Raw genomic sequence first — 13,032 nt, 5'->3', positions numbered from 1 at the left:
CAAACCACGTGTTGCTTTAAATACTGAATTATGGGCGTTAACTTCAGTCTGCTGTCCATGGTGCTGAAATGAAAATTTCACATTCCACAAATGAGAAAACTCACTCCCTATAATAAATGAGTCTGTAGTCTATGTACTCAATGGAGAGTTTAGTTTTTGGCATCAAGACAATTTGGCATACATCTTGTTGCCATTTATGTCTAATTTGAAATTATAAATATATGTCACTCACTTTTTTAGAGCAGCTTCATAAAATAACTAGTTCCAGTAGGAAATCTTATAACACATATGGACATAAACAAAGGTGTCATCTAGTGTGACTGCTGGAAATAAGAAAAATGATTTGCTGTTATTGTGACGCGTCCTCTAATTTAGTGTCTGTGTGGCTGACAGGCTGTGAGACATAGGACACCTCTAATTGGATGCTTTTCTAACAAATAAGCCATGGAGACGCGTCCACTGTGTTACAGGTAGACAGTCTGGAAAAGCTGTATAGATGAGACACAAATAAATTTCATATTCATGGCTTAAAGATTAAGACTGTGTTATTGCTAACATATACCAACAGCTATATCTAATCACAGGAGGTAGTCTGAATGAATAACTTCCCAGAAGACCTCTGTCGACATCTAGTGGCCTTTAGAAGCTGTACTCAAAGCTGTCAGTAGCTTCCTTTAAATCAAAGCTAAGTATTTCATTCCCTGATTTTACCTAATTCTAGTCTTTATTATTGTAATTGATGATCATGATAACATTTTCTAATCTATCTATCTATCTATCTATCTATCTATCTATCTATCTATCTATCTATCTATCTATCTATCTATCTATCTATCTATCTATCTATCTATCTATCTATCTATCTATCTATCTATCTATCCATCCATCATTGATGCATTTAAGGTCTTAGCTCTCAGTCACTTTATCCTCACAAATTCACAAAAGGTTAAAAAAAAGCCAGTGAAAACCATTTGTCAGTATTTATTAGATATTTTTGTTTTATCATTTGATTATTAGAATCTAACAATATGTCTACCTTTATTTTCAAGGTCCATAAAACGAATACAGACCTTAAATACAATGTGCTTGTTTTTTATAAATACTGATGTACAGCCTGCACTATTACAAAGACTTAACCAAAACTAAAAATGGAAGACAACTGGTCAAATATTAACATGGCTGTTAAAGTTAGAATATGGGAGTCCATATAGTCCATCATTGTGACTACTTGCAGGAGTGTGCTGCCACCTTCTGGTCTTTTGGCTGTGTGACAGCAGGTCAACAAGTTTTAGTTCTCAGCTCTCTTCAAGACTTTGGTTCCTTGTAACTGAGACATCAGACCTGATCACAGCGAAGTTCGTTTGTCAAGTTGTCTTATCTGTAGTGGTCAAATATAGAAATGTGAGGAACTGGTACTTTTCCGTGTCCATCCTGTTTTATGGGTAAGGAGGTGGCAAAGATATAGAATTACAAATAAGGTGGAGAAGTGTTGGAGATTGGACACAGCTGTCATGACCACAGTTACTGTGTTTGTATATCCTCCTGTTTTAGACATAGTTATTGAGCCTGTATCCATTGCTGGAAAGGGAGTAAAATGATGGAGTACGATTGTCCTTCAAGGCCTCAGGGGGCTTGTATGGTGGAGAAGGGGGGTATATGTGGTTGAAGGCAGGGGGAGGCGATGATGGTTGACTCATCTGAATAGGAGGGGAACTCCGTGACCTGTCACCACAGCTGCTCCAGGACAGTACTAGTCCTCCGCTCAGACTGAGGCAAGCTGAGGCGTATCCAAGGTACACGGCCAGGCCGATCTCATACTTCTGCCCGCTAGGGAGGAAGGGGTCGTAGAAGTCCATTATGACATCGTTGGTGGTCCAGGATACAGTGATTAGACAGAGGACACCTGCACAGATGAAACATATCCCTCCGCTCATTGCCAGCGGAGACTTGATCAGCGAGCCACGTGCGAAGCGGGTACACTTCATCCCCATCACAGAGACCAGAGATGCCAGGGCTGAGGTGATGCAGGAAAGCACCATGAGTGCCCGGGCAGCCTAATGTGGGGGAGAACAAAGATTTTTAAAGTTGGGACTAAACCTGCTGTTATGTTTGGAATACAGAAGACTCCAGGCCCTGCTTAGCAGTGAAAAAAGTAGCTTCTTATCATCTAGATATTTTATGAAATTACTGAATTCACTGAGAGCTGCTTAAAATGTAAAGTTTCAAAACCATGCCAATTCACATTTAGAAGTTCACCACAACAATTATGCTACCCGGGGAATCAGAGATGATATAGACATGATTATTTGGATTTCTGTTACTGGAGTTTTACAAAATTTGTTCAGATGAGGTTTGACAATAGATTTTTCCCATTGAGTCAAAGCATAATAATGGAAGATTACATAATATATATTTCCTTGTCTGTGAATGAATCTCAAGCAAAAAAATTGAATTTGTATTCATTCAGCCAAAGTCCAATTTGTTAAACATTAAGTATTTCCTGAGAAGCTATGTTCGCAATGCTTCAAGGTCATTTCCATTTTGTGTTACTCATAAGCCCAGTTAGTGACAAAAAAAGCTTATGAGACCAAAATTTCTACACATATTAGGGGTTATTGGTAAAAATGTTTGGGAAAGAATGATGGGAAAAATTATTTAAAGTTTTATACATACAGCGAATCAGTATTCAACCAAACCACTGGTTAATCAATATATCAATACATAGATTATCTTGTATAATCACATTTGAATTAAAGTCATTATATTATATTATAATTGCATGAAGTCAATAGGTAATAGGTAATAATAATCTGCTGAAAATTGACCCACTTAATCAGAGAAACTGATTTGTCTATAAAATGTAATAAAATTTAAAAAACTAAACAAAGCCATTATGTTTTCTAAGGTGGCTGCCAGCAAATGATCTGAAGCAGAGAAAAGCAAATGCTTGATCTAAATACTGTCACTAAATGGTGTGTGTACCTGTAGGTCCTGTGGCAGTGCCAGCAGAGATCTGTACACCTCACATTGATAAATGCCAGTGCTGTGCCACACACACTCCATCCACAGGCCTTTCATGTAGGCGGTGGCTGTGATGATGTTGGAGCCCACATAGGCCGTGGTGCGCCAGTGGGGGAGCAGAGTCACAACCATGGTTCCCACAAACCCCAGCAGGCCCAAGAAGAAACCGAGGAGCTGAACGGCCATGCTGGCCATGATTGTTTCAGTCGGTCAGATGCTCAAACTGCAAAGTACAAAGTGACAGTCACAGCTGATGAGCATGTACACACACCAGGAGACAATCTGGAGGTCTCAAAGCTGTGCATGTCAATCACTAGTCTCAGGAATATACACTGAAGTCAAGAAAATGATGATTCAATTAATCGTAACAAGTCACCACATAAAAATGAGCACTCTCTGGAACAAAGCTACGGTCCCCCAGGCTGCAGATGTGGCTGGATTCCTCCTTTCATCTGCATGGTCCCCAGCAGTAGAGTAAATTCCACTGAGCTAACATCCAGTCACAGTCAGTGTCTCTGGAGGAGCGCAGGCAAAAATAGCAGTGGAAACTTTCAGTATTCTGTCATCAGTCTCCGGTGAGTGGCAGATGACTGCATCTGTAACTAATGAGAGCTTTGTTCGGCTTCACCTGTTTAACGCCCCCCTCAGGAGGGCTAACCACAGCAGTCTATTTGTTGAGCTCTGTACACCACCCCTCAGGAAGGGAGAGAGGGGAAATTAAATATTTACAGGAAGCGCCCAAGCTGAGAGTCGCTGTTATAAACCACTAACTTTGAACATTTTTCACAGCTCTGCAGGGTATTTGAGAGAGTTGATCACAGAGCGGGGCCCCAGACTGTGGCAGGAAGAGATTGTTGTTGCACTAATGGGCCGAATTCTATTATGTCCTATTATTCTCCGTCCTCATCTGGGACTTTTGCACACATATTCTACAGCTGTCTGCCCCTAGATCCAGGCCTCAAGTAAGGACCCCCTCCCTCATAGAAACAAAATAGGTAGTTAAGCATTTACTTATGTTCCTCCTCAATGTTCTCTGGGTGAAAAGTTCCTGGATAATGAGCAAACAATTATTTTAAAACAGAGACAACGAGAGTTTAAAAAACACACAACATAACATAAAAGTTATAATACTTCTTACATTAGAAACAGCCTGTTGTTCCCGCAAGACACTTTAAACGTAAAAACCAAAGAAAAACAAACCATTGTTTTCTGACTTCCTCGGAGAGCAGAGGCTGTTTATAAAGCCTGATTGTTGTTCACTGTTAGACCTGGCGCCAGATACAGGGCTCATTGTGCTGATGTAATGATCTACTACACAGGAGACATAACAAGTATAAGCAAAGCTGTGACAAGCCTCTTGATTCATTTTTGTTTGCCTACAAAGTCACTGTGCAAACATCAAATTTTGACCATCTGCAATATCTAAGCTGTACAATTAATACTCGCTTCATATTTTGAATACTCACCAACAAGGTTACATGAGGACTAGAGAGCCTTGATCACAGGTGTCCAGACGGCACAGTCATCCTAAGTGATGGAGACATATTTGGAGGAGTTCCAGAGAAATAAGGTCACTGGCATTGATTGCACACTGACCAGCACCTTCTGTCTCTGCCTGTGCTTAAACAGACAAGTACAATGTGTGTGTGTCTGGCCTGTCAAGTATATGACTGGCCAGATATCATCATCTGCATTATCCCTGTCAGCGCCGCGAGCTTTATGTCAGAGATGACATGAGAGAAAGCACTGCTGCTGACATGTTGCTCCAGACAGTGGACAGGGCGGATGTCAACTGTCGGAGGCAGAGCAGAGACAGACAGAGGAGATATTGTCCTCACTGGTTGTGCTGTTTTAGTCCCAGTGACTCGGCTCCCTGAATATCCTGAATCTGTGGATAACAATGAAATACACGAGAAGAATGAATGAAACAATGATTTTATAAAGTAGCCTATAAATCCATGTAATCATCAGTCATGCAAAAGCTGACATACATTTGACTTCATGGTAATGTGGTACCTACTGTGTAACCAGCCAGGTGAGGTCACTCAAAGCTGCACCTCTATCCCGAGTTCATCTTCTAAGTCCATCTTCTCGCTTGGTGGTCCTTATCTCTCTGTCCCAACCCACCGTGACATCCTGTCAGTACACAGGAGCATTTTCCTCACCCTTCTCCTGGGTCCTCTGCGCGGTGTTCAGCTCTCTGTCGGAGCCCTATAGTGCAGGGATGATCCTCTCCAAGGTCCGCCAGTGGGAGACGCCATTTGAATGTGGAACACTTAATAGTCTTAGTTAAGCAGAGTAATCCTGTGATTAGCAGCTGAGCAGAGCTGGTTTTGAAGCACACACTGCTGGAGGGCAGCAGGGCCATGTCGACAGTGTAACACAGGTCTTTCTTTTTCTCAAGTCTCTTTTATGTTTTCAGAGGTTTGGGAAGCTGCAAACTTTTCTGCACTTCACACGCCCTTTGAATAATGTGTATTCACAGAGAACTAACTCAAGGCAGAGGTGGCCTACATTAAAGACCATACACACACACACTAGCTGAGTAAATCTCTTCTCATTTTGGATGGAACAATAACTATAATGAAGGAATGTAATGTAACTATTTAACTTAGAAAAGATTTCCACATAGTTTCTCAAATTGAATATTTATTTATTTACATTACTGTATGTAGTTATGACCTCCCACAACACAATTTAGTTCTACACTTTTCTGTTGGTATTGTAATTTAATATTGCCTCGCTACAGTAGTAAATAGCCACTGCTAATAACTATACAGCTAAATATCTTTTCTTAGTTTTTAGATTATTTCAGTGCAGAGTATAGGGCGGTAATAAATAAGTTCAATTTTTAAAATAATATTGTAATATTACTACTTTATTCTTGAATGGGATTTTTTGACTTCTCTCTCATTAATCATTTGAATACTTGTAATATTACAACTTTATTCTTGTACTTTTATGAATTAATTGTTGTAACATAATAACTTTATCCCAACTTTATTCTAGTCTTAGTAAAACTTTATTGTCATAGAACAAAAACTTTACTACAACTTTATTAGTATAATATTACAACTTTATTCTTGTAATATTACCACTTTATTTTCTTACATATTAAAATTTAACTCTTGGAGTAGCACAACTTTATTCTTGTAATATATATCATAGTATAATTGAGACTTCTTTCTCATAATATCACAACTTTATTAATATACTTTATTGTGTGATAAAACAATTGTATTATTGAACTATTATAACTTTCTTCAGCAGCCCTAGTACTCTGTTGCACTTCAGTGACATCTGGATTAGTTTCTCCAGCCTGCAACAGGTAAGTTCGAGAGGAATATTTCATGAAAACTTTATAAACTATTTGAAAAGGTTATTGTTTTCTCACAGGAAGAAGAAACAAGTGAGAGACTTGAACTGTCGGTGAACTACACTTGTTCATTTGGCGCCGCAGTGACCGAAGGCAGCTAACACAGAGCTAGCATACAGCTAATACAGAGCTAGGCTGCTAACTCACTTTTACAGTAGATATCAACCGTCTACGTTTATTTCATCGGTAAGACGTGTTTACCTCCAGTGTGTATTACTACGCTTGTCTGCCACTACTTAAATGGAAGCGCTTATAAAGTTAGCCAGCATTAGTTTGTTAAGAGTTCTAGCTAGAGCTAGCTCAGTTAGCATGTGGCTTAGCCAAGTGGGTTCTCCCACACTAGTCAGAGGAGGTTTAGCTAAGTTAGCTAAAGTACTCTTTGATTCCATGTGATATTTTCCTCGTGTTCTTCTATGCAGTGGACTCAGTGGGGATAGCCATGGTCAGGAAAGCCTCCAGAAATGTCAGAAGGTACACGCTGATGTACAAGAGCGAGAGACACACGAAGAGTGCCCCCCTGGCCAGAACCATCCGGACCCGCAGCCAAGGTGTCAGCAGCGCCAGCTCCCTCCACACACTCCCACCGGAGGTGTTCAACCTGATCCTGGATCAACTGTCAGGTGAGAAACTGCTGAACCTGAGCTTCAATGAGCCTCTGGAACTGAATTCAACACAAGATGTGTCATTAAAAGTAGTGCAGACCTACATCAAGCCCATTGAAGGCTTGAGTTGTTCAAGTTTAGTTTAGTGTTTGTGTGTATGTCAAAAATACACTCTCATTATATGTATCTTTCACTTTTGCACCAGTTGCATTAAATATTTGTATTTGACTCAGCATGAGTGCATACATTATATGTAAACGTACATGTGGGTTGTGGTACAAATCAGTAAGTTATATGATCACTCACACCCAAAAGATATATAATGTACATAAAATACTAAAGCATCAAATCAGGTGATAAGTATTAAAGACAAAATTGGACATATATTAATGTAACAGAAAAAAATACAAATGTCGTGATGAAAATCATTTTTTCCAGTGCTGGAAATCAGTGTCTTTAGCATGGTGTCCAAAGAAACCTCTCAATTCATCTTGGACTACATCTCCACCATGACCTGGAAGAATAAAATGATCTCCCAAAGGTTTCACCACTCCACCTACCTGGAGCAGAAATCCACTATTGGACACTACAGAAACTTGGGTATGAAGCAGTTATACAAGGATATAAGCTACCATATGAATTTCACATATATGAGAGACCACAATTATTAATTATTTACTTAAATAATTAGCTTTTGTTTTGACTGTCTCAGGTTTATTATTCAAGAGATGTACACTTCTGCTACCAACAAAGGAAAGGTTGAAGTTTATCTTTAACAAATTCTCTAAGGTAAGTAATGGGCAGGTGAGTCAGAACAGAATATTGTGTGACATACCTTTGTCTCGTTTTTGTGATAGGGGTCGAAGAAAATAAAAATAGGCACTCTGGCTAAGGCAAGCTTATTTTACACACGATTTATATATACATAGGTATATAGCCTGCTCTGAGAATGTCTGATTCATCCTTCCATTTGTAGGCAGAGTATGTGTCCGGCTACCATAGTTTTTACACCTGGTTAAATTGTTTTATTTATCAAATAGACTGCACTATTTGTCTTAAAGACCAGTCATGATAAAGCTAAATTGGTTAGTTTTCGTTGTTAACAGTACTAAGCAGTGAAATTGTTAGTATAGAGTACCAGGATGATCCTAATTTTCTTTATTACATATCTGACTATTGCACAAGCCAACATACTTATTGATGATGGTATTACATAGGCTGACTTATCTCACAGAAACTTCTCATTGATTGTTTTACAGATTCCCTGCTTCATGTTAGAGCAGTGTCAAATTCTCAACTGCATCGGCTTCTCAAGCTGTGGTGTCTTTCTTAAGGTGAGAAAGTAGAAATTGTCTAATGAAGTGATCTTAAATTGCAAATAAGGGAAACCAAAATTCAGATACAGCCAAGCAACATAATCGCATGCTAACTCCATCAAACCCACAGACTTCCTCCTCAAAATCAGGTCTTGTTTACAATAACAAAGGATACTTCTTTAGGTTTAACCTCATTCTGTGTTGCACTTGTGGAGGCACACTGTTTTTACATATAGTTTTTACAGCACTTTATACACAGCTAATGCTCTGGATAATACCTTTATAATTTGTTTTCAGCCTAACATGAAAACCCTTAAAGATTTCATCGGAAACACTGAAAATATAATGTGGGTGAAGGTTAGGCTCATTTGAATGATTAAACTTTATCAAGACTCATCTTTGTCTTGATTTTGTGTCCTATCCCATTAAAGGCACTGATTGCAGGCTGGGATGAGCTGGAGTGCCACAGAGTTTTCAACTTCCTGTGTGATCGCACAAACCTACTGAAAAAAGCAGAGGCAGTTATCTCTGCCAAACCAGGTGTGTGTTTTAAGTACACAAGGATTGAGAAAAAGTGTTCTCTGCATTAAACCCACCCTATCCATTCTGTAATACTTGCATAACATTAATTTCAGTCTCCCTGGCTCAGATCCATGGTGGTGGGGGCAGTGATGTGCATAAGCTAGTTTTAAGTCTTAGTGGTTTAAACAACAAAGAAGAGGATGAGCCAAAAGCAGTGCTTACTCTCTTAGTGACTCTGGGCCTTTTACTGTCGAGGCTTGTGAAATCCTAAAGCATGATACAAAGAACATGTTGACTTACTTTCTGAATGTTTGACATCAGGGATGAGGAGTTACCAGGAGGTGCAGCTCCGTCTGTTCTGCCGTGAGGTTCTGTTGGATCCGTGGCTGAAGCAGCCAGAGTGTCAGTTCTGGCTAACACAACTTCTGAGGCCTTGGCCCCTGGTCAGTCAGGCCCACTTGCTGTTCATCCTCTACGGACCACAGCTGCCTGAGGGTAAGATAACAGTTAAAACCTTTTTTTTAATCAAAAAAACATAAACATCGATTTATTTGACTTGATGAGAACATGCCTTGTTTATTGGACTGATTTTTGTTTAGCTGACATTGATGTTTCTTGATTTGTTTACAATCACCCTTAGATCTTGACTTTGCAATCTAATAATTTAAAAATCTCTGTCTCTCTATCCGTCGCCTGCATATTTCAAAACCGGTTAATCTTATTAGCTTCACATTTGGTATGTGTATTGTTAAATGCAGTGTTGAATTTGATGCAATTTGGACTTGTAATACAAAAAATATTAGTAAACATCTACAATGTAAAGTTGATCAGAATGAACTACCATGCATAGCTAGCTGTAGAAATCAGTCATATTAAGAGACTTCCCAAAATACATCATAGTGTCACATTGTGGTAGTGCAGACACAGTTAAGCCCCTATTCCACTGGTCAAAAAAAACACTATGGGGATGAATAAGAAAAATCTGTGTATACCCTCTAATTTTGCTGTAAAAGAATTATAAGTGTGTGAGTTTCTCTGTACGTGCAGGCACTCTGGGTTGGCAGGATCTGGTGGAGACAGGGCTGCCTCACACCACCATGTGGGACCTGGCCCAGGCCATCCTCCTGCTGTTAGGCAAACTAGAAGTCAAAGGCTGGAGCAACGACTCGATACTGGCAATCCTGGAGGAGCTCATCGGTATCATACTTCTGTGGTTCTTGAATATGTTCATGTCGTAGACCTGATAGACGGACCACAATATGAAAATCTTTATCATGATATAGTATTAATTAGATGCTGTTGCTGCCCCAAGTTAAGGATAAGTTAAGTTATCTGGGTCTTGTTCACAAGTGAAGATGGATAAGGAGATGGAAAGGCTGGTCAATGCGGCGTCAGCAGTAATGCAGGTGCTGTACTTGACCGTTGTGGTGAAGAGGGTGCTTCAATATACCAGTTGATCTATGTTCCTGTCCCCTCTCTGTCATGAGCTCTGGATAGTGACTGAAAGAAAGTGATTGCAAATGCAATTGGCTGAACTGTCATTATGTTAATTGTGGACTGTATATGTTTTGGCGGAACAGGGGTTTAATACTTTTCAATATAAATATGGTACCGATGAATGTATATATTGTGAAACAGATATTTTGAAAGACTTTTGACTCTTTATCATGTGCAGTCATTCCCCAGCCATGGCATGTGGAGAACGTGGCTCGTCTCTTGGTGCTGTGCGGCAGCAGTCTCTGCTACGCTGTCCTGGCCAGCAAGGCCCTGAACGGACGCCTCCAGGAGATCTCCAGACTCATCGTCTACATAATACTGGTGACATCATCAGCTGCATACTGTCTCATATTGGGCGTTTATTGGGCTTTAATTAAAAAAATAAGATATTTGTAATCAATGTCCTTTCCATTGTCCTCCTTCTGATATGATATGATGCAGGTAGGATACATGATTAGTTAGTGAATATTAGACTAAGCATCAATTCAGGACATTAAGTGTGCATCCAGGAATGGCAGACTGTGAAACTAACAGACTGAAATGAATCATCACTTACTGCCGACCCTGGTCGTTGTGACTCATTTTGCAATAACTGCTCATCTCTCTCCAAACTCTGAGATTAAGGTCTGATCCAGCAGGCAGGAGGCAGGAGGCAGGAGGCAGGCACATTGGTTGGACAGGTCTCCATTCCATTAGAACAGTTTTCATAAACCATTATCATTATCAGTCTCAATTTACTTAACTGCCATCTTTAAGAGCCATGTGTGCAGCCCATGGTCCTGATTTTAATTAGTTCTTCTGTTACCTCCTCAAATTGGTGCAACATCCGCTTCAATTCAAACATTTCTGAATCAGCTGTTAAAAAGTGCAAAACCAGCAGGTTGATATCAACATGTCGATGACATTCTCTGTCCTGTAACAAAAGGTGCAAATGTTTCTCTCGACCTGGTTTTATTACATCGTTTTATTCCCTGACTCTGATTGAAGACATGTTTGTCTTGGTCATTTTGACTTGCAGTAACATTACCTTAATCAATTCTAAATAAATTAGCTCACATTAAATGATTATTGACTAATAACTATTACCCCTGCATTTTTTTGTGTGATAGCTAGCAGGATTACTCAAAAACTACTCAGCTAATTTCCCTGAAATTTTGTGGAGTTGAGGGGCCTTACTAAAGAAGGAATACATTTAATTTTGGTGCTCACATTGTGAGATGTGTGTTATTCAACATCTTTGTTTATTTCTCAGAGAATAATTAATGGATCTTGGTGAAAAACAGACACATTTAGGGGACGGATATTTATGAGTGTCCGCAATTTGCTGTAGATAAAATAAAAATCTGGATCTTACGAGTTCAAATTTTGTTTCCTTGGTGGAGGTATGCACTTTATTGAATGCCATTCTATTTAATGTCATTACTTAAAGCTGTTTTATTAGCTAAAGCTTTCAGAAAAGCTTTGAAACAAGCCTGTCTATTCAGTTTTCTTTTTTGTGACTTCTTAGGAGTGTGAGAAGGAGGGCTACCACATGAGCTGGGCGGTGAAGTTGGTACAAAAGCTCTGTAATGTCTTCACCACCACTCCTGAAAGGTTCTACTTCATCCAACAACTGGAAAACATGTTTATAGAAGTCACCAGGGACTTCCTTGAGTTTTATGTCACAGGTAAGCAGTGGCACTTTTAAAGTTTATTCCAAATTGTGATTGGTAACATGAGTTGTTGTGATTTAACACCACAGTGTTTTGAGGCCATCAGAGCAGGATTATAGTGGGTAACAGATAACAATATAAAAGCGGTTCATTAAATGGGATTTACTGATGGGGCGATGTATGATTGAAAAATCGAGACAACCCTCTTTTGCCTTGATTGCTTTACGTTTTGCTAGTGGCCAATAATACAAACGGAGATGTCCATTCATTACATCGTTTATCTCTGTGCTAATGTGGATATATGAAAAATTTATCCTGTTTAAGTCCTGCTGTGGAGTGAACTCACAGTGACTTTGGGGAATTGCAAGTGTTTATTTCATTAATTTGTCACTAAACTCTCTACCACTGAATTTGTATTCTGTAAACCTGTGGTTTATAAACCTTTAGGTGAGAGACTTTTTCCATAAAATCTATATTGAAGTCAATAATGCCATTACAATGTGTTCCAGGGAACAATCTTGGAGACAGGGAGAATTTCCAGATCCTGTGTATCCTCCTTGAGTCCAGCGCTCGCTTCCACACCAAATTCCTCCACATGTTGCTGACATAGGACGCATGCGGATTGAAAGTGACACAATGTGGAGCAGAGCAAGAAGAGATGGAAGAGCAAGAAGAGATGGAAGAGAAAGAGCGCGATAAGATTCACAACAGTCCTAAGAACTGAATATGGGCGGTGTTGCCATGGTTGGTTTGAAAGTTCCGAGAAATCAGAGGATGAATACTGCTTACAGTTCACTACATGCCATAAATTAGATTGCATTTGCTGGTTGTTTAATTATTTATACAAATGACATTTGTCTAATTAATCTTGTTCGCCTTTAACATCTTGGATTTTTATAAAGCGTTCTTAATATTTATTCATTAACAGTATTTATCTGACACTATTTATTCACATTGCATCTCTCTGTGTAAATATAGTTGCGATACAGTGATAACATTGTTTTTGTATAGTTTATTAAACTGAAATATTTTCAGTTCTAATTTGT

At 39.2% G+C, this 13,032-nt stretch overlaps 2 protein-coding genes across 6 annotated transcripts; one reads left to right on the top strand and one right to left on the bottom strand.

Annotated features, from left to right (window-relative positions):
• Positions 1 to 981: 981 nt before the first annotated feature.
• On the bottom strand, positions 982 to 5,271 carry LOC109631228 (claudin-14). 4 transcript variants are annotated; one of them, XM_069533115.1, is made up of 5 exons: positions 5,042 to 5,271; positions 4,488 to 4,909; positions 4,222 to 4,332; positions 2,983 to 3,244; positions 982 to 2,054 (listed from the first exon to the last, which is right to left on the bottom strand). In XM_069533115.1, the coding sequence occupies exons 4-5, from the start codon at positions 3,214 to 3,216 to the stop codon at positions 1,548 to 1,550; spliced, it is 741 nt and encodes a 246-aa protein (XP_069389216.1). In that variant the 5' UTR covers positions 3,217 to 3,244; positions 4,222 to 4,332; positions 4,488 to 4,909; positions 5,042 to 5,271; the 3' UTR covers positions 982 to 1,547. The 4 variants fall into 4 exon arrangements, with proteins under 4 accessions (XP_069389216.1, XP_069389217.1, XP_019945413.1 ...); XM_069533116.1 differs by having other exon boundaries at positions 4,222 to 4,329; XM_020089854.2 differs by lacking the exon at positions 4,222 to 4,332.
• Positions 5,272 to 5,560: 289 nt separating this feature from the next.
• Positions 5,561 to 13,020, top strand: LOC109631240 (F-box only protein 47). Of its 2 annotated transcripts, none has more exons than XM_020089873.2 (11): positions 5,561 to 6,349; positions 6,817 to 7,017; positions 7,438 to 7,599; positions 7,712 to 7,788; positions 8,259 to 8,333; positions 8,747 to 8,855; positions 9,159 to 9,332; positions 9,885 to 10,034; positions 10,513 to 10,655; positions 11,842 to 12,001; positions 12,496 to 13,020. In XM_020089873.2, exons 2-11 carry the CDS (start codon positions 6,837 to 6,839, stop codon positions 12,594 to 12,596), a joined length of 1,332 nt encoding a protein of 443 aa, XP_019945432.2. In that variant the 5' UTR covers positions 5,561 to 6,349; positions 6,817 to 6,836; the 3' UTR covers positions 12,597 to 13,020. The 2 variants fall into 2 exon arrangements, with proteins under 2 accessions (XP_019945432.2, XP_019945433.2); XM_020089874.2 differs by lacking the exon at positions 5,561 to 6,349 and adding an exon at positions 6,367 to 6,583.
• The last annotated feature ends 12 nt before the right edge of the window (positions 13,021 to 13,032 follow it).

This window comes from Paralichthys olivaceus, chromosome 10 (genome assembly GCF_024713975.1).
Source record: "Paralichthys olivaceus isolate ysfri-2021 chromosome 10, ASM2471397v2, whole genome shotgun sequence".
Taxonomy (NCBI): Eukaryota; Metazoa; Chordata; class Actinopteri; order Pleuronectiformes; family Paralichthyidae; genus Paralichthys; species Paralichthys olivaceus.
This window is presented reverse-complemented; position numbering and strand designations above follow the sequence as displayed.